Consider the following 21400-nt stretch of genomic DNA (forward strand, 5'->3'; position numbering starts at 1 on the left):
TTGTGTGCGTAATTTTGACCGTCTAGATGTATTTGAACGGTCTAAATTTTAAAAAAACTTTTCCAAAGAAAGTTATGGGGAAGAGTTTGAGTAAATGCGGGTCATTTATTATGACAATGGACGGCTAGAAATTAATTGTGTGTTTTGTTTTACACAACCGTTATGTGTATCTCAACCGGACCAATTACCCAAAAAAATCCAATTAAGAAAACAGAACCAGAACAGAAAATTACCTTCGCTAACAGGAAATGCTACTCCCCTACCGAGTCACTTTCCGAAACATGATAAAACTACGTTCCAAATGGCAATAATATCTAAAACCTCTGGAAATCGCTAAATTGGTTCATGAGAAAGTATCCAAAAAATGGTAATCATGCTCCTAGAAACGTGTTTCGCACGGATAACGCGAAACTAAAGTTGATTCATTAGTGTTTATCAATTGATGCGTAGAAAGGTATACATTCTACTTGGAAGTTTATAAATGCAACTGCGAATTTACTGTATATAGCGTTTATTAAATGAAACATTCAAATTTTATAATAATTTGCTACATATAACTTCAAAAATATCCATGATCTTCCCAAATTACCCTTCCCTGCCCCAAACCTAATTTTCTCCCAAAAAATTGAACCTCAACCACAACCCCCCCCCCCCCCCCCCCCCCGACCCTTCTCTCTCTCCCATTGTCAATTTCTTCATCTTCTTTTCCCTTATTCTTCTCTTCTTCAGACTACCACCGCCACGCCACCAGCATGAGTACCGTCCACCATCACGCCACCAACACAAGCAGCGTCCACCACCACCACCCTATTGAACATGTTTCTTCTCATGTGTTAGTGCTAGAAGAGTTTGGAAATTAGTGAAGCAATTTAGGCTGTGCAATGGAAATGGAAGTTTGGAAGATGTAGCTATGGATGTTGTAGTTTCAGAGTTGAAATCACAGCAAAAGTTAACTCATCACTCCTTCATTTTTAACCTGGTTCTGGCCCGACATTGTCAGATTTTAAAACTTGAAATTATGCCAAAATTTCAAACTCTAGAGTTTGAAAATTGACGACAATATCATAATTTTTTAGAAAATATCATATTCTGAACCTGTCCCGACATTATCAAATTTTAGAGCTTGATGTATCTTTAATAATTTGGGACTGGATTTTTATGTACGATATATGATATATTTTTCGAATTCTACAATTTGATATTCACTATAAATTTTGGATTCTAGAATATGATATTTTTTAAAAATTTCGGATTCTAGAGTTTGAAATTTTTGAATATAGTCAAGCTCTAGAATTTGATAATGTCGGGACAGAGAAACAGAAATTGGAAGAGCTTTGCTTTTACTGCGGTTTTGGCTCCAAAGCTACAACATATGTGTCTACCTTTCCTTCTCAACTACCATATTGGTTGCAAATGAATATAATCCCCGAAGACCAAGTTCAAAATGCATATTGCTTTCATTAAAGGTTAGCAGGAGAACTGGGCAAGTTGGATACCACACAAATCATCATAGACAGAATAGGAAAAAAGACGGACAACTAATAGGCAGCAACAAGAAGTTAGCATTTCTTATTTTTCTAGACATGTAAGAGTGTTCGGACAAATAAGCCAAAGTGGCTTATTTTTTGTCCTTATTCAAATTTTTTTCGTATCACTTGGCTTATTGTCATTTTTTTTTGGGGATTATTGCATTCTCACGACAAGAGGAATCTAAAAAGTAAAAAATTTTGACCGAAATCCAATTTTTTTTGAATAAAGACGAAAAAAAAAATTTGAATTATCGTGAGGATGCAATAATCTCCAAAAAAAAAATGAGATATGAAGCTTTTTGACTCAGTTGCCAACAAATGACAAAATGCTATCTACTGTACCCAATATTTGCGGTAGCTCCTCTTCTCTAACTACCAGTTCCCAGTAATTACTACTATTAGAAACAAGCAACTAAAGGATAGACTACCATAATGTTCTCTTTACACCACAATCATAATTAATCAGCAATCCACCTGCAGGACCTCCACATCAAACTTGACATGGAGTGGGATATTGCTTACAGTGGAATTTGAAAGGCAAACACAACACATGACGCCAGTCTCAAAGCAGATATGAGTGCACACCAATTTCAAAGCACTTTCACGAGGAACAACTAAGCAAATTATAAACCAAAGAAATTTACATATTTTTGTAGGTATTTGAAAAAAATTATGAAATTTCAACCGTAATTAAATGCATAAGAACACTTCTCATTTTTAGCACGTTAAGTTATGATTAATAATATTTTCACTAAACTAAATGGATTAAAACTTATATTTTCATGAATTTTTAGGTAGGTCATTCTTCTCACATACATCAACTAAAATACCGTTTAGTGAAAACAACTTGATTATTATCGTTAGCCTGTAGCAAAAAAAAAAAATACAGCGGAAACGCACCCTAAATTACCATGCGATAAGAATACCGCGTGTCGTTAAATGATATGACGGTAGAAATACTCAAGATTAATTATTCAAGTTAACACACAATTGTTCCATAAAAACTCAAACATCTGGATTTAATCTCAGAAAAATCAACGTAACAAAAGTTCTTTCATAGTTCGGCCCCCTCCGATTTCGATTTCTGACTCTGCCATAGTTGCAGCTCAACACAATGAAATAAATCCGTACGTTATATATGTAATTGAAATTGCTAGAACGGAGAAAAGCAGTATTTTTAGTTTTAGTTTAGTTTTTTTTTTTTTTTTATAGCCTCGTTTGCCTTTGAAGCATTCTGTCTCGAACTGCCAAACCTCTCTTGTGTTGCCATCCTTGTCAATTGGACTATTATACCCCCAAAGCCACCTCCTCCAATTTATGTTTGGGAAAATGACGGCTAAGGACGTTTTTGATAATTAATACCCGTCAAGGACATTTTCAGCATTAACATCTCAGCATGTCCTTGGTGGGTATTAATTATCCAAACACGTCCTGGGCCGTCATTTTCCCTTTATGTTTTCCTTTTGTGGGCAGGGCCGGCCCAACCCCAAGGCCCAAGAGGCCTGGGCCTTGGGCATCTTAAAAATGTCCAATTCCATTTTTGGGGCACTCCAATTTTTTTAGTGTTTGGGTTTGACTAGGACTCCTTTTAGCCCAATATCATTAAAAAAAATGCCCATCCAACATGCAAATAAAGGCCCAAAAACTCAAATGACCCAAAAACTCGATGGCATTTTTGTAAATCAAAAAACTACTTGGTCCATTTAAAAAAAAAAAACCAAAGCCACACTCATCAACATTTAGTGAAAATTCAAAAAAATTGGGGATTTTGAAATTTGAGGGCCCATGCACCAATTTTACTTCCAAAATCTTCATCCTCTTCCTTCCCTCTCCCCTCTTGTCTCTCTCTCTCTCTCTCCAAAATATTTCTCTCCCCATCGAATGGTCTGCTTCCCATCTTCATCACCACCACCGACACCCAATCCCGCCACCATCAAACGCCCACCCCCATTTCAACGAATATGTCATTTCCGCCGTTCTCCCGCCCTCCCACCGCCGCGGCCTATCTCTCGCCAATCCTTGCCCTCAGTGCACCCATTTTCTTACCAGTGCTTCTCTCTCTCTCTCTCTCTGGTGCTTTTCCAGGGATTGTTGAGCAGAGTGACAAAAGTCGAGGTTGGGTCCTCATTCCTCAATATGTTTAGCTTTGGTGAAGATGGCAGCGATTGGGGTTCCTCTGTTTTGCATTTTTTTTTTATCATAACTTTTGTATTTCAGATCAGAGAAATCTACGTACATATATTGGTGTATTAGTTTGTGTATCCACAGATATTGTTCCCATAGTTTTTCTGATGTTACCGTAGTTTAATTGTTTCAGTTTTGGGGATTTGCGTTGTGTTGGAATTGGGGAAAATATCCTTCTTGTTTTTTTAGGATTAAATTTTTTTTATGTTTGACTCAAATTGCATTGCCTCTAAAGAATCAAAGGAAAAAACAGAGCTTTGCAAACCCTGAACTTTTGTTCAAGACTTGAAGGATGATATGAATCTGTAGAAATTACTTGATACATTCAACAACTGGACTTAATTCATAAACACCAATGTCAACAAAGATTCTCATTTTTCTCTGGGACTTCTAATTTGCAAGGTATGTTTAGCTATTTGCCAGCTATCCAAACAAAGCGTAAATCTGGTGTTGAACGAAAGCAAAATTGACATGGTTTCGTCAACGGATTCACAAAGAAAAAATATGGCTGGGATCACCGTGGAAGAGAATGTTTGAGTTCTTCTCTGCCTCTTAGCTCAGGAACAGAGCATTCTCATTCAGAAGTCTTACAGTGGGATCCGAGTATTAGGGGCACACTTTTTTTAATTTCGCCTTGGGCATTCAAAATCTTTGGGCCGGCCCTGTTTGTGGGTAAGCCCTGTATTGGCAGAAGAACCCTAGTTGTTGGAGAAGCTTTTCTTATGGACTTCTAATACTCCATAAGATAGTACAAAGAATCTAAAAAGCCAGGACCAAAAGCTTGTATAGAAACCGTTCGAACCGAACCAAAGTAAACTGGATATATACCAGTACCAAGTTACAAGTAAATGGCAATTTACTAATGCTTCGGATATAGACATCCGGCCGGGCACAAAATCGAACACAAATGTCTCCAGAACAGTTCTCTGTCTGTCGGTCTTATATTTTGTATTTGTGAAATTCACGTGCATCGAAAAACTCTGGGCACATCTGTATCCCTAGCATTGCTCGAAACAATTCACTCTAGGGTGGTGACATAACATTATTAGTGACCCCGAATTCATACAATTACTGGATGCATGGAGTGGTGATGCCGCCACTACTACAATAAACCATAAAGATCACAGTCATTGGCCGTGATTGTAAGTTTTTCATCACGCTCTTGCTACCGTTATGGATCTGGGTGTAATTGTAAGTCACTCTCTTTTATCATGGTTATAAAACCGTGATTGAAAAAGAGAAACAATCACGGCCAAAAGGCGTGATCGTTTCTCTTTTATCGGGGTTATTAACCGTGATTGTTTCTCTTGGGAGTGATCGTTTCTCTTTTCTGGTTGTGCTTGTATGTCACTTTTGATCACGGTCTATAACCGTGATTGAAAGTTCAAAATGATCGCACCATAAACTGAGATGGAAAAACATTGCGCGTGATTTTTTTTATATATCTACTAGACCATCTTTTCTTTTCATTGCCAAGTTTCAAACCCACGCACTCTTAGTTATTTTCCAAGCCCTTACCACTAAGCTAGCCAAGAATTTCTGTTACATTAAAAAAATAAAAATATTTATGCTTACTTAATTCCTAAAGTGAGAAAATTTTTTCTTTCCTAAAAATTTGCTGAATTTTTTGAAATACAATTAACATGATATTAAAATATATAAAAATACATATATAAACATTGTTCAAAAATTTTTAAAAATATGACAACAGATTTTTTGCCAATCAAAATTAGTTGTTGGTCACCAAAAAATTTTCTTGGGGCGAAAAATTTAATTTTAGCTAGTAAATTTAGTAGACAATAGTGTTTTTTTGTTGTAATGTGCGCTTTGTATTTTTATGAAAATTATCACAAACTGCAGATTGTAACATTATAGACAAACTTTAGATTTTTTTTTTATAAACTAACCATTTCACATGGATTTTGTGTTTATATTGAATTTTAATTTCAATGGTGGCTTATCAATTGGATTTTAATCCTTTTCAGACAATACTAAGCCATAATAATATAATTTCTTTTTTACCAAATGTGTCAAACGTATACTTGAAAGACATCCAAAATAACTAAATTTCACTATTACAATAAACCATAAAGATTACAGCTCGCCCACGTGAAAATCGGGCACTAGTGGAACAGTTCACCCATCGTCGAAGAAGCAACTGGGCACTGGTGGAACCCAGTTGTGGGATTTGCCTTCTCTCTCTTTCGAGATCGTTTTTGGGCGTGAAGATGAAGATGAAACGTAAATTTTTTTGGGATAAGTGTAATTAGGGCTTATCTTCTTACCTTTTGTAAAAAAAGAAAAAAAAATTTTCAAAGTTCTTAAATGACATCGTTTTTCTCACATAACTTTTCAAAGTCTGCCTAAATGAGTACCAGCCCTCCTACGTGAAAATTCAGGCTGCGCGCCTAAATGGGTAGGCTTTTTATCTCACCGCAAGAGTGAGATCATTTATCTCACTTTTTTTCGCGATAAAGTTTTTTATCACGCTACAAGGGTGAGGTTTTTTCTCTTTTATCTCGCCACAAGAGCGAGATCTTTTATCTCATTCTTTTCCGCCCAAAAATCTTTTATCACACCAGAAGGGCAAGGTCTTTTCTCTTTTTTGTCACGCCACAAGGGCGAGATCTTTTATCTTTTATCTCGCCACAAGAGCGAGATCTTTTATCTCATTTTTTTCCGCCCTAAAATCTTTTATTACGCCGCAAGGGTGAGGTTGTTTTTCTTTTATCTCGCCGCAAGAGCGAAGTCTTTTATTTCGCGCTAAAACCCACTTTTTATCTTAGCATTGGACTTAAACTGAGATAAAAAATTTTAAGCACCACCTTTTATCATGCTTTCACTAAAAACCATGATCTTTGTGAATCTTCTTAATCTGACGCACATCTATTATTGTAGTAGTGCGCGTCCTTGAAATTAAAATTTTTGCACCCTCAGGTTGGCCCCATTTCCGGGCTATTCTCGAGCACGCGAAGATGATTGGAATCCTTCACGTTTTAGGCCGTGTCAAGAACAGTCATACAAAAAAATCATATCGTTCGATTATTGGTAGATAGGAGTATAATTTCGGGGTCCATTTATCTTGAAAAAAAATTCACTTTGACTCACTGAACCCGAACCCATTTATTCCATTTGTTTGAAAATAAATGGACCTTAAAATTATATATGTATATCGATACCCAATCAAAATAAGTTGACACCATCTAATAAAAAGTGAACGGCTCCGATCATCTTTGCGTGCTCGAGAAGAGCCCTGAAATAGTGCCAAGTGTGCAGTCCCCCAAGAAACTTGAGGAAAGGCAGTCCAATATTAATCTCCCTTCTTAGTGATCCACTTCTCAACGCCAAACAGGACATACAATTGTCATAACTTTGTACATGCAATACTTAAAGCAGTTTGGTACCCTAGTCATGGAAAAAAATTAGACAGACCAGCAATTTTAGCACTTCAAATATTTACCAAGGAGAAAGCAAGTGGTTGGCTGCCTCAATGGTGAGGCCTTATGCATTTGGGCAAGGTTCGATTTTTGTAAGCCCCATTCCCCTCCCCCAAGTCCCTTAGGATAGCATAGATTAGGTTTACCAAATGGCAAAAAAAAAATTGCCAAGGAAAACCTTATTTTACTAAATGGCCATGGCTATCTCTAGCAAGAACTATGTGAATGGGAAATGGAATAAGCTGTTATTTAGCATCTGAGTTTGAGAAGAAAAGAAGATGAAGATGAAGATGAACAAGATGTAGAAAAATTGATATAAAAATCAAACTTCTAAATTCATCTTTTCTGGACTATTTTTTTTTTCTCAGCGAAAGTCAGTATTGTTAGTTGTAGTTAGTGTCTTTTCGAATACTATTTTTAGTAACAATGAATCGCAGTATTATGGAGCACACAAAACACGAACTTCATGAATACGTTATTGCCTTATTTGTGATTGAACAATAACCTAAATTTAATACCTAGGCTATAACCCTTCCATGACTAATGAGATATCTTGTAGCAAGCAAGATCGAATCGATCATTTCGTAATCGATTGGTGATCTATGTTCTATATCCGCTTTTTTGTAAGAACATCAAACACGAGTTTATAATTTCTAGTCTACTCAGAAGGGGAAGGGGCACCCGCTAGGCAACTGATAAAGAGGCAACCCCGAAGGGAGTGTATACTCATATTAGACAATGAGGCACTACCCCCAACTTCACAATGAGTCAATTTTTTCCTTTCCCAAGTCAAAATGAATCCAAGCTACATTGTGAATAACAACTTCCAATCACATAGGAGCAAGACAACAGCTCTTTTTGGATCAGAAAGTTGTGAAGCAATTTACCTAATAGCTCTGTTTTAATTTGGTTTCCGTTTGTTCTCTTGTTACCTCTTCTTTTATCTTGTCCTTCCGGTCGATAAATTCATGCACAAATTCATGATCCAAACACCATATCATTTGCAAAAGTCCTAATCTGATGGAGTTCATTCAATGCAAAGTGTTCTTTTCATGCATAGCATTACGAGTGTGTCCATTCAAGAAATTTTTCCAAAAACCACGAAGATAAACAACCCTAGCTCAAAATCTTAAGAAAAAAACATCATCAATATCTTCAAACAAATAAAGAAGGAAAGTCTTGAGATTCTGCAAACAGCAACTATACACCTTTTCTCTTTGCTTATAATTTATATATCACTCTTGTGCTCTCAAACGTATACAGATTCAACGCAAAAAAGGCGAAAAAAAGGAATAACAAGAGAAAAAAAAGAAGGGGGAAGAATTGACACCACACTTACTTGAATGATCACCAATGTCTATTGTGGCCCCTAGCCCTCAGATTTTGAGCTCCCTCTGTTCATGCTATCATTTACCCAATTCTCAAACTTGACCATTTTCCCCACATTTTCTAGTCACTTGTCTCACAACCATGTCAATATTCCATTCAAGGGCATGCCAATGGATAGGGCTAAGTAGAGTTATTGGGCTTGGGCCTTGCTCAAACGAAGGACCGGCCCGCACTAGCCGACGGGCTTTGAAACCGGCCGCTGAGGCTTCTCCTCCCGTCCGGAGGCTTCCCACAAATGCATTGGCACTCATACCCATATATGTTTCCAAAGCACGAAAAGAGGCCCATGCCTCCGTCGTCGCTATGCCTCCGCACGTGCTGACTAGTCGATCGGTAACTGCTGCTGCCAAACCCGCTCCGATCATAGAGAGGCGGCAACTCCGTCCGCCAACGCTCAAGCTTCGACCGGAGCCCTTCCACGCTCTCGTCTAAGCTCCACCCGTCCAACACCGAGCTCTGGTTGTCGTCTATCGGGTGCCTCTCCCTTGCCGCCATCACCGCCGCCACTTCCGACGGCGACGGGCCCACCTCCGAATCGGACCAAAAAGAATGGGCCTTCGCGGGCACCGGGCCTCCGTAAATGTACTTTCCATTCACTATGGAGGACCCTTTTGGGCCCCCATACTCAAACCCATTGAATTTCGAAATGGGTTTTCCAATTACTGTTATGGTTGGGACCTCTTTACTTGGGATCTTTTCATCACCCTGCTTATTGCTGATTTTGGGCTCAACTGGTTTGGGTTTTTCAATGGGAATTGTTTTCTTTTCTTTGGGTGGATCAGGATTTGGGTTTTCAGTTTTGGCATTTGCCTTGTTCGAGTCTCTGCTAATAATTGAACCAATAACTGAGCTAGCCTTTCCTTTCTTGCTTCTCTCTTTTGGTTTTTCCCTTAGTTCTGCACCACTAATTACAGAGCTTGCCTTGCCTTTCTTGCTCTTTCCCTTTGATGATGGGTTAATGGTGGAATCTGAAAGCAGTGAACTAGCCTTTCCCTTGATCGCGAGAATGGACCCATTCGCAGTCGAAATGTCGTCAAAGGTAACGCGCTCGCTCCGTTCGCTTTTAGATCGACGCAAAATCGGCTTCACGTTTGTGATGCTACTGCCGATCTGGGCGGTGGTGCCCTGGTGACCGTGATTGTTCAGGTGATCGTCGTCCATCAAGTCCCGGTAGCCAACGGCTGATGCGCTGAGCTGGGTGTACAGAGGCATGCTCCGCATCGAGCTATCAAGGACCGCCACGCCAATGTTCAGTATCCCCTGGGGACGACCTGATGGGCGGCGGACCTGAAGCGCGACAAAGCGCATCCCGAAATGATGGTGGTTGGCGAGATGGGGACGGGTTGGAGGGGGGACAAGATTCCCCACGAGAACGCGCACCGTGCCCACCAGGGTGTCACGGAGCCAGTGTACGGCGTAGATCTCAATCATGACCGCGGACGTGTCCGTGCGGAGGAACTCCTCGTCGACCCGGAACACGAACTTGTCGTTCCACGTGGGGCTGTGGCGGCCTTGGGAATCCACGCTCGTGGAGAGCTTGCGCTTGGGGTGCACCCATGCGGTCGCGTATGTCCGCATGTTTCGTGACACGGGCTCCAATTCTTGGGCTGATATGATGTTTATTTCTAAGAGCTGGAACGGCTTTAAATGAGCCATTGGTAATGTTTGGTGGTGGTGGTGTCGACAACGGCAACAGCAACGGCCTAGCGGCGGGAGCAGTGGTGGTGATTGGGGAGTATTCCGCCCGCCGCCCGAAGATAGGACGACGAGGGAAGGGCTGGCATCAACGTGAGGAAGATGCAGAGAGAAATGGGGAGGAAGAGAGAGTCCTCTCCATAGGAAAACATTGACCAGCGAATACAAAGGAGGAGACAGTTAAATATATCACTTTGACCGGTGTTTGATGCATGGATTGGAGTCATCTCTCTAAGCCTAATTTTGGGGGTTTGGTAATTTTGTTATTTCGCAAAATTTCAGGTTACAAACTTGTAATAATCTACTTAAACCCATCCTTAGATAAGGACGTACACAAAGTAACTAGTTTTTCTATAATTAAATAAATAAACACACACACACACACACACCCTTCGGTTGCATTTTGTGATTGGGTTTTCTCATAGCACTAACACTAAAAAGTTGCAACTCTGGTGAGCCTGGCCTAACTTTTCAAGGGTCTTTTCAAGGGTTTTTTAGCACGGTCTTTGGTTTCTTACTCTTAATCTTCTACAACATTCAAGTCAAATTTTTACACCATGTTTTCCGTCTCGATGAGGGGATTTGAAAAGGTATAAAAACATGAACCAAAGTTGAATAATATCATATAAGGCGACAAAAATGACCCAAAAAGCCAAAAATAAAAATAAAAATGGTCTCTTCCGTTGTCTTATTATGATTTCTTTTCAACTTGAACTATACTTTTAAAATTTCTATCAAGACGAAAAATATGGTTTAAATTTTTTTTAGTCAAATCTTATAAAGATTAACAAAAACCAATAAAAATAAAGATTAACAAAAACCCAAAAAAAAAAAAACCCATGCCAAAAGGCCCCTAAGAAGTTAGCCAAACTTATACTCCTTAACATCTAAAATTGTGCTAATAGGTGTGAGACTTTTTATGACAACTTATGAAGGTCCATAATTTCCATACTCTGCATACTTGGTTTTCTCTATGTTTTTTACCTAGACCCTATGTGGATTGTTCCAAAGTTTATTTGTGGTTCAGCTTAAACGAGTTAGTGAAAAGTTTTACTACCTGGCTATATTCGTATCGCTTACCGATAGGTTCACTCTAAAGGTAGACCTTCCCTGTTATGAGAAAAACAACTCGACAACAAAAGGGCTAAACTTTCATTTATCTAGTAGACTAGTACTAATCGTAAAAGAAGTCATAATGCTCCTAATGTTGGAATTATAATCCATCTCCAGTTTATTTGTCACTTTTTTCCTTTGAGCATACACACAAACAACCACACGAAATGGACGATAAATCTGCTAGTTAGGCACCAAAAAAAAAAAAAACGAGGATAAGTAGGCCAAACAAGAAGAAGTTCATTTTACCAACTAAAGCAGAGCTCAAAATTGCAAAATCGTTACCTTTTGAATTAGGCCATGCACAAAGAGAAAAAAACATGGAACTCAAAGGCATTCCCCAAAATTTTGATATGCAAATCTTTCCTGCATATACTATTTGAAATGCCTCCTAGAAATATACTTGATGCAAAACCCTCTTCTTTTTTTCTTCCTTTTTTACTGTGCTTGATAGGAAGTCTTTCACTCTGATTAGTTTTGTCCACTTACAGACACTTGGCGCATAGTTGGTCTATAGAGACCATTTCCTCTTGGTCTGTTGAAGTCCCGGTGGTCACCTCCGTCGTGGCTATTTCCCCTGCCAAAACTCCGATTACCAAAACGTCCCCTTGGAGCCTCCATTGTGTAGCCACCCCTCCCTCTACCCCGTCCTGTTCAAAACAACTCGATTGTAACAAAAATTACATCAAAAAGGAAGCAAAAGATGTTTGATGTTAGAGCAACAGATCATTGAGTCTGAAACTATTTTTAGTCCAATAATATTTATTGCAGATCATGCACACACACGAAGAAAAGCCATGTCTCCCCATCAAATGTCACGTTTCTTTGTGTTCCAAGGGGGGAAGAACTACACCCAATTTAGATCATAAAGGGTCTGCAAGGGATTGGGAGACCTAACCTTTGGCATTACGTGCACAAAGCGGCTACCTTAACGTTTGAACCTATTCACCTTATGTTCATCTTGGAACCACCAAACCATTGCCCCTGTGCAAATATCAGCTTTAAAGAATGGCCAAACGAGGGGGGGTGGGAAATGCCCCATAGGCCACAATGCTGTCAGCTGGGTTGAATTGGCAAGGTAGGGGTGGAGACCTAGACCATGGCTTCACTTTCATGGAGTTGCTGCCCTCAGAAAGTGAAATTTAGTACCTCTAAAGAAAACAATGTTTACTCAACTAAACAAATATGAAACGGTTCGACTGTGGAATATCAAACAATTGATATGCTCACAAGCTGAATTATACAACTTGCTAGACTATATTAATATGTAATTGTGTTCAATAACCAACTTTCCCCATGATGTACAGTTAAAATGTTTCTCACTTACTAGAACAATGCATTCAGAAAAATGCTTCAATGATACTAAATTTTAGAGCAGAACGTTCTAAAGCCTATATCTAATACACAAATAGGTTTTGAAGTTATCAAGACAGCACAGAGAGTTCAAGTGGGACAAGCCAACATACAGTCAAGCGGCAATAGGTATGTGTGAGGTAACATATGTTTAGGACTGTTATCATAGGATGTAACGATGAAATGGAAATGTACTACCTCACATTGTCAGAAAAACCTTAGTCTGTTCAAATTTTAGGAGGATTCAAGTACTTACTTCCTCCTCGAAATGCATAAGCACTGTTCGCTCTCCGCTCTTCAATGAATACTTGTTGTCCAGCTATCTGAAGTGTAGAAGCCTGCAGGAAGAATCAGAGAAATCCAAGGGCCAGCTTTATGCTAGAATGCAGGAAAGGTAACATTTGCCATACAAGACCAAGCACCGTCCACACCAGTAATAATTATCATCGCACAATACAAATAAAACCACAAAGGAAAAAGGACAGAGAGAAGGTAAATAAAATGCTGAACTTGAGTAGCCAGTGCAGAAAGGAGACTTTGAAAAAGAATTCCAATAATGGTTTGAACTTGAAAATTTTGGATGCTTGCCAGAAGCCTTAAATTACCAAATTAGAAATTAAAGCTCAAAAACAGACCGATGCCAATTGATAGAACATAAAGTAAAGCAAAACATTCATTTAAATCTAGAAAAACATATAGTAGCCATAATCCTATAGATGGATAAGAAAAAGGTTGGCACAAGGAAGATTTGAGCAACTAGTTAAAAAGCAGAATAGATAAAGAGCTTTGAATGATGATATAATCTTATTGTGAATAAACTCAAGAACCATATCATATAAGACAATAAGTATACTGATATACATTCAGACCTTGATTGCATTTTGAACGCCAGTAATGTCTTCAAATTCGACAAACGCATAGCAAACACCAATTTCCTGCACATCAATAAGGCACAGGTCACGTGTTAGTTTTCTTCTTAGTCAAAACTGCAATGATACTACATGAGGGAAGCTAAAAGAATCAACCTTCCGGTTTCTAATGGCCACAGCATCAGGTTTGAGTTTACCAAACTTCTTGAATTCCTCCTCAATTTCGGAAGCAGACACTATGAGTGGCAAGTTTCTCACATAAACTGACTTTATTTCATCTGAGAACATTCAGATATTTGGAAAAAGTCAGGAAACGGCATCCAACAAGGTGCATGTACTTATGATGAATACGTTTGTAAGATGAAAAGGAAATGACAAAAACTCATGACATGATTTGCTCAATTTAATATTGTTATCAACAAGGATCCCGCATAAGAGGACCCTCCAATACAGCTGCCACAGCAACACACTCTAACTATAGATTACATGCCAGGAAACATTGACCTTCATCTCCCACAGCTGAAAACTCCTCTGGAGTCTCCGCCCATGAACTTTCTATGGCAGTTGATGATGCAACAGACTGCTGAGTAGGTGCTTCTGGTGTATGATTCCACTCTGAAGCAGGAAACATGGACTTGTTCACAGAGGGCTGAGATATTGCTGGATGTACTTTAGCAACCTGCAACTTTCAATGACAATCAAGCAGAGAGTCCGTCGCTAGGTTAGACTAGTAGCTATATGCAATGCACTCATGGACCACAACAGTAAGTAAAATGTATACAGGAAAAAAACCAGAAACAGATGCCCCTTTATGTGAGTTCACTAATCAATAATGGCCAAAAAAAATTACAAATTTACACAAACACGAAGGGAGAGGGTCAAACACACACCCTTTGTGAGTGTGTGTGTGTGTGTGTGAGTAGATTTATGGTGTGCGAGGGACCCTCCCCCTTTTTGAGAGTGTAAATTTGTGTGTGGTTGGATCAAAATTTCAACACTAGAAGTCGCTCTAGAGGGGGCGATGGGGGGGAGAGGAAGATTATCCTCTCCTTTTGTTCTCAACATCATCACACTACTCTTGAAGCCACATGCTATAAATTATCCTTTATGTATCGAAAGCAGGAACTAAGTAATACATACAATAGAAGCATAAGTATGCTTTCGGGGCTCCTCAATAAGTTCCTCAACTGGAGCAGACAGGTGATCTGATACAGGGTTGATTGAATTTTGAAAAGAACCATTAGACTCAGGAAAATTGTCTTCAAGAATACATTCAGCCTCAGGGCTATGCTGCAGTCGTTGCTCTGAGAACCTGTAACCATAATCGAGACCATTTTCTATGATATCAGCAGGATCCACAAACTCCCTTGACTGGATTTCTCTGCCCAGCATGTAGTTGGATACTGGCATGTAGTTGGATACTGCAAAAGCCATAATTTTTTCGCCAGAGTTCTAAAAAGGAACCAACATACTTCCAGTATGCATATGAAAAACAAAACGAACTACATCTAGAGCTGCAAAATTGAAATCCAATGAAGAAGCCAGCCATCTTGTCGACGAATTACACAGAATAACATTGGTGCCAATTGCCATTTGTTTCCATTTTTCCCAGCTAATTTGGCTCAAAATTTGGAAGGCAGCTGTACTTCAGAAAGGTACTTCAATCGATTCATGTTTTAAGATTTTAAGGCTCAAAAAGTCAAACTTTAAAAATGTGAGTTTTGAATACTTTTTGGCTAACTATTTCAAAGCCATATACACTGTTAGGTGGTAACAAACAAGGCCAAAGAAAGTTTGTACCATTATATTTGTTCCATAACCAGTTATTTAGCTCACTCCTTTTTACCCTAGTATGATTGAATTGCATCTCTCCCTTTTTATGGTTATGTGAACCTCTATCCTAAATCGCTTATCCCCCACAAAAAGGTTTAAACAACCACCAATTGGTAGTTAACCAGTCCATTTGTTTGACTATCAAAATTTTTGCAATGAAGTGAGAGATTTGCGGAATATTTCTTAGAAAGTGATACATAAATAGTTTCTTGCCCTGTTTAGAATAAAGAAAGTGAAGCCACTCCCAGTAACAAAGATCCCGGGTCAGGTAATTTGCAATCTTCAAACCACATCTTCGATTGTAATACCTTGTTCCCGTATGGTAGTTGAAGGATTTAGTTTGGAACCAAGATTGCTCTGCATTAAGTATGGTACTGGATGGTGGCGAATTTGTTCCTCTTCAACGAAGTGAAAGATATCATTGAGAATGAAGTAGCCTTTTTCTTGAGGTGCAAGGAAAAAAGTTTGCACAAATTTCCTCCTGCTACTGAAGTCCTTTATATGCACAGAACCCGAAACCATGACAAGAACACCCCGATTCCATGATTCAAGGGAATGTGCTGTCTTTACTTCTATTCCCACGTAATTTAGAGACATAGCAAGTGTATGAATTTCCTGCCACAAAACAAGTGAAAGAAAAGGAAATAAGTTAATCCAAATGGCTATTATTTAGAAAACAAGGATACTAGCTGAAAATACAGTAGAACTGTACAATACCACAGAGAGGCATTTACGAAGCAAGACAAAACAACGAAATTAACAAGGACAATTATGCAATTAAGAAAAATAGGTAGGAGCTATAGTAAGTATTGTGCCAACTACAAGTTACATAACTTTCTTAGTCACAGAGACTACAAAACATTGATTAGACGCAAGATTTTAAATCATTACCGCACAACACATGTCTTACTCGCAACACAACACTGTAGATTAGCATGAAGATCAAGTGCACCTTGTTGAAGCAAACTAGGACATGTCTCGCTATATGGTTGCCACTTCATAACTAATAGCCAAATTTTCTATTCATTACAATTAGGTCCTTCCTCCTGCCTATACCTTACACGAAATGAGTGTGCAATGCAATTATTAAGGTAGCACGAGGAATTCTAACCAGTGGCATAAAGGTGGATCAGAAGATGGCAATCGGCTATGTTGGGAACTATCACTCCAAAATCTAATCACCATGATATATATGCACAGATCTCAACAACTTAAGAACTAGAGCAAGTGAAGGGCAAGATAACATTGACCTCACATACTAGGAAAGCCAAAACCAAGAACATTTCTAATGACAATAATTCATTTCAACAAAAGGTGCTTGCAGTTTTGGAGCATATCACAACAGGAAACTAGACAGTTCTTTTACTCTGGTTAATTGGAAAGTCCCAGAATTGGAAAAAATTGTAGTAAAACAACAATGATCGTAAAATGAAAGCAAAAGGTCAACAGGTCTTTGCATTGATAAAAACAATGGCTGTGAAAATGTAGATTCTCTCAACCTGGCCATTGCATCTCCTCAATCTGGCTAAAAGAGAGATAGAGAGAACAAAGAGAAGAAAATGGCATGAACACAAAATGCAAAGCAAATCTTTTGTTCAGCAAGAGCGCTTAATAATGTACAACATCGAAACGTTTTATTTGAAGATGCCAGAAGTCCCATTATGCACAAAATGGATAAAATACAACTCTATCATAGTTTTAAATGTGCAAAAGTGACAAGCACATTGACTGCACAAAAAATTATTAACATCAAGATGTCGGATTGAGGTGCGAATTTAGAGTTATTTATTTGCCATCTCCAATAGAGTTGACTTAAAATAAACAATATCCCTACAGAATCTAAAAAACTGAAAAATGATATCAAAGTAAATGTATAAAAAAGAAATAACCATCTCCAAATTTATTTTCCAGCAAAACCAACAATATAAAATCAAAAATTAGGTCAGGTTAGTCGGCCTATAACTTTTTTTGAAGGTCCTGAGATTAACATCCTTCAACCTAACTTTTTGGGAAGAATAAGAATAAAATATGTCAGGTGGGGACCTTTTAAGTGTTAAGGAACAAGGAAGAGGCAATGTGGTTGTCATTGGGATTAACAGTAAACCCAAACAGATTGTGTTCAACTTCTTCTCTGGTGGTTGTAGATACTTAACCTACCCAGCAAGGAGAGGTACTGTGTGTTGAAATATGGTAAGCTTGATTTACACATGAGAAACATGTTCAAGGATTAGGATCAGGCTAAGAGATTTTGTCAAAGATTGATTGGATAAGAATTGGTCTTGAAAGTCCAATTTGGTAGGCGCGCGGGTGATTTCATGAAATTTGTCTTTTGTTTGATTAGAGCTTGTATCCTATATATATGTGTACAAGTCGTAGTGTAAAAGTGTGGGAATTGAGAGAGAGAGAGAGAGAGAGAGAGAGAGAGAGAGAGAGAGAGAGAGAGAGAGACATGAGAAAGAGGGAGCCCCTGCGGGGTACTCCCCCCCACCGCTAGTGGGAGGGAAATTGACGAGAGAGAATGAGTGAGATGAGTAATTGTGTTTGTGTTTTCTGTTCAAGATTAATAAAAGAGTAGTGTTTTGATTGTGTGTGATTGATACCTAGTCGTTTCCGCTTTCCAACACTGTGCAATGTGTCTGAGAGAAAGGAGGGAGAGAAAGGAGGAATATACACGAACAAAGGATCGTCATCATCTAGGATGGAGTAATTTAAAAAGAGTTAAGTGTTGCTATAGCACAAACTGAAAGAACTAGGATTCTAGATATCTGGCGGGAACATTCAAAACCATCTCATAGCCAATATCCATCAGCCCAGCATTCATCCTCCATTTATCCCAAAACAAGGGGAGAGAGAGAGAGAGAGAGAGAGAGAGAGAGAGAGAGAAAGAGAGAGAGAGAGAGATCCTAGGAGAAGGAACTGTTGTCAGTAGCCAATCCCTTCGGGATGGCAATTTTCTGACTTTGTAGCCTATTTCTAACTTTATAAAGCCACTTAGATTGAGAAACCAGTTCATTGTACAGAATGATAATTTACTAATTTTAGCAGGCCCACGATATAGTTTATTGTAGTACTCGTTACAATGTGTAGTATTACCAATGCATGTGATCTTAATCCATCGGAAGAAACATAAAGGATAAAAATTAGGACGTAAAATCATCTTCCTCCCCCTCGTTGAACACCTTTCTCCCCCCACCACTCTAAATAACAATATCTTGTTAAATATCCAATCCCCCATAGCCCCTTTCTCCCCCCACCACTCTAAATAACAATATCTTGTTAAATATCCAATCCCCCATGGCCCCAACCCCTTCCCCTCGTCAAATTAGCTTTGCTCCCCTCCAATTTTAAATAAAACTGGCCAACTTAATTGAAGGGAGAGACACCCACATATTCATATACAAGAAAGGGAGTAGTGGAGTATAAATTGGATGTTCCAAGTTCTAACTCGATTCAACATAGTTATAGTCAGCTATAGTCACATATGATTAAATACCGGTAGTGTCACAGACTCACAGTCACTAGGCCTGATAGTAGTCAGAGCCTCGTGCACTGGTTAGCACTTTGTGCCACGGGAAACTCCATTTTTCTCACCCTCCTAATCTACTCAATCACACAAAGACATCCAAATTCCGCTTCCAATCAATTCTGGTGTTTTGACTAACAGAAACCGAGAGGCTGCAAACTTGCATTTAAACACTTAACATGAAAACCGGCCATTCCCATATCTACATGTCTACGCCTTTTCTGAAAATTATGGTTCTCATTTTAGGCATGCCCACAGCTACTAGGGTTCCCATTATACGAAATGGCATGGCCTCCGGGATGTAGAAGGCAAGATCCTTATTTTGCAGTAACCAAAGGACACTTATCCTTATCTTCAATGACAAAGTTACCTTGTTTCCTTGATATTGCAATGCAAAGAAAATGCACACTTGCACTGGTCCATGTCAGCTATATGAGCTTTCTTATATGCTCAATATTTTTAATGGAAAATACACAAGAACAAAGTCACAAAACACCCAGAGATTTCCGAACTCCACAAATTTTGTGAGGACTCAGAACAGTAAGTGTGAACATTGTACAAGAATCACATATGTCCTAGAACGGTCCAAGTTCCAACACCAAAATGAGAAACAAAAGATGATAATTAATTTGACAAGGAAAAAAAACCCGTTCCCAAAGTAGAAATCACATTATTTGACTGTCTGACAACTGCCAGCAAGTCTATTTCAAACACTTAAAAATCATACTAACACTCTAACAAAAAAACATAACACACAATCACAGTAATAAAACCGAATTTAAAAAACACATACCAGCATTGCCGTGGCTGTCTCTCTTGCATCACCGTCGATACGAATCATAGTGCTGGCATCGCTGTAGAACTGATGAATAAACTCAGGTTGGTGTTGAAGTACCTGGTAATACTGCCCAACAAAGTACGTGCCAACCTGAAACCACCCATAACTGAGATTTTTAGAGAAAGTAGACTGAGAAAATACTGACATATAAGGAAACCAAATTAAGTCTTGTGTGCCAATAAACTAAAGTTGGCTACATGAATCTTGTTTTGCCATTCTATCGGTTCAAAGACTTAACGTTTAACAAGTAGATGTCATGTTTTACAACATCACCTCATATTAGTTTAAGTGTTTCCCTCCCCAAATCAATTTAGGTGTTCCCCTTGGCCTTTACTAGTAATCTTATCACCTTTTTTTGGTTGTATCTCACCAGAGTCACCAGACCACCCTAGTCTATGACCACTGAACCTATCTTACATTGGCCCCAATCAACTCACAACTATTTTCATATTTAATCCTACCTCTCCTGGTCTTACACACATCTACCTTGACACTTACATATAGAACTACATACAAACAAGAACCTACACACCTCTGGGGTCCGTTGGATTAGAAAGAAAATTACATTGGAAAGTGAAATGAGAGAAAGTCAAGTGAAAGAAAAGAGAGTCTAAAGGAAATTTATGTTTTTGATAAAAATGAAAAGTTCTGTTAAAATTCTGCAAGAAAATACTTATAAACTTACCCTTAACATACAACTTCACAATGAAATAATCAAAAAATTATGGGCATAATGGGAAGTGTCATAGGAGGTGACAACTTTCTCAAGAACATTTTATTTCTTGTGTTTTTAACAAGAAAGTGAAAGCTATGTAACCATTCTTAAATGGGTAGCACAAGAAAATTCACTTTCTAGCACTTTCATGCCAATCAAACACGAGCAAAGTGAGCCCTAAAGATTAATCCGGTTGATTGGTGGGTTTGCTCCCCACACAATTGACGACGGTTCGATTCTTTGGGTCAAGCAGCAAGAAAGGAATTTCTTGTCAATCTCCTAGTCCCAGTATGGATGGCCTGGATGGCCTAGCTTTGAACGGACTGGAAGGGATAAGTCGAGGTGCACGAAAGCTGGCCCAGACACCCTGACCGCCAAACCAAGAAACAAAAAGACACAAGCAAAGTTTCTTTTTTCCTTCTCGTTCTTGCATTTTCACTCTACCCAAATACACACACACACACAGAGAGAGAGAGAGAGAGAGAGAGAGAGAGAGAGAGAGAGAGGACCTGAGCAGCAGTGACGGGCAAGTGGAAGTTGTGAAACGGAGTGGCCATGACCAGTGCTCTCGAGAGGGGAAAAAACCCACTAAAACCCTAAAGCTTCAACCCGACCATAGATCTGAAAAATCAAGTGGCGGAAATTGAAAAGACTAACATCAACAAGGGCATAAATAATCATCCAGAAAGAGAAACAGAAACGTAATTTCGAGAATACAAAAAAAGAAAAGCGAGATTCTGAGTGTGAGTAGGAAATGCAGGGGTAGAGAGAGAGAGAGAGAGAGACCTGAAATGGGAAGAATGGGAGAGGAAAGGGCACTTATGCATGTGTTGTGTCGTATATATGGAGCTGCTGGCCCTGGTGGCTGCCTGCTAGTGTGCTCTTCGCCACTGGTTTTTGTAGCTGCCATTTTACGGCTGTG

General features: G+C 38.9%; 2 protein-coding genes across 5 annotated transcripts; both read right to left on the reverse strand.

The window, feature by feature from the left end:
• Positions 1 to 8257: 8257 nt before the first annotated feature.
• Positions 8258 to 11064, reverse strand: LOC131324296 (uncharacterized). The gene has a single exon (XM_058356213.1). The coding sequence runs from the start codon at positions 10193 to 10195 to the stop codon at positions 8690 to 8692; it is 1506 nt and encodes a 501-aa protein (XP_058212196.1). The 5' UTR covers positions 10196 to 11064; the 3' UTR covers positions 8258 to 8689.
• Positions 11065 to 11567: 503 nt separating this feature from the next.
• LOC131324298 (nuclear transport factor 2-like) lies at positions 11568 to 21400 on the reverse strand. Of its 4 annotated transcripts, none has more exons than XM_058356219.1 (10): positions 21265 to 21400; positions 20988 to 21099; positions 19719 to 19853; positions 15711 to 16017; positions 14710 to 14990; positions 14074 to 14248; positions 13726 to 13847; positions 13570 to 13635; positions 12957 to 13038; positions 11568 to 11997 (listed from the first exon to the last, which is right to left on the reverse strand). In XM_058356219.1, the coding sequence occupies exons 2-10, from the start codon at positions 21033 to 21035 to the stop codon at positions 11819 to 11821; spliced, it is 1395 nt and encodes a 464-aa protein (XP_058212202.1). In that variant the 5' UTR covers positions 21036 to 21099; positions 21265 to 21400; the 3' UTR covers positions 11568 to 11818. The 4 variants fall into 4 exon arrangements, with proteins under 4 accessions (XP_058212202.1, XP_058212200.1, XP_058212201.1 ...); XM_058356217.1 differs by having other exon boundaries at positions 14056 to 14248; XM_058356218.1 differs by having other exon boundaries at positions 14074 to 14254.

Source organism: Rhododendron vialii, chromosome 4a (genome assembly GCF_030253575.1).
Source record: "Rhododendron vialii isolate Sample 1 chromosome 4a, ASM3025357v1".
In the NCBI taxonomy this organism is placed as follows: Eukaryota; Viridiplantae; Streptophyta; class Magnoliopsida; order Ericales; family Ericaceae; genus Rhododendron; species Rhododendron vialii.

What these genes read in the sequence shown, in the direction of transcription:
- LOC131324296 (XM_058356213.1), bottom strand. Translation starts at nt 10,195, where the DNA reads ATGGCTCATTTAAAGCCGTTCCAGCTCTTAGAAATAAACATCATATCA.
- LOC131324298 (XM_058356216.1), bottom strand. Translation starts at nt 21,035, where the DNA reads ATGGCCACTCCGTTTCACAACTTCCACTTGCCCGTCACTGCTGCTCAG. An exon ending in TGCCCGTCACTGCTGCTCAG is followed by an intron (nt 19,854 to 20,987) that starts GTCCTCTCTCTC and finishes GGGTGGTTTCAG; the next exon opens with GTTGGCACGTACTTTGTTGG. An exon ending in TTATGCATTTCGAGGAGGAA is followed by an intron (nt 11,998 to 12,956) that starts GTAAGTACTTGA and finishes TGTTTTGAACAG; the next exon opens with GACGGGGTAGAGGGAGGGGT.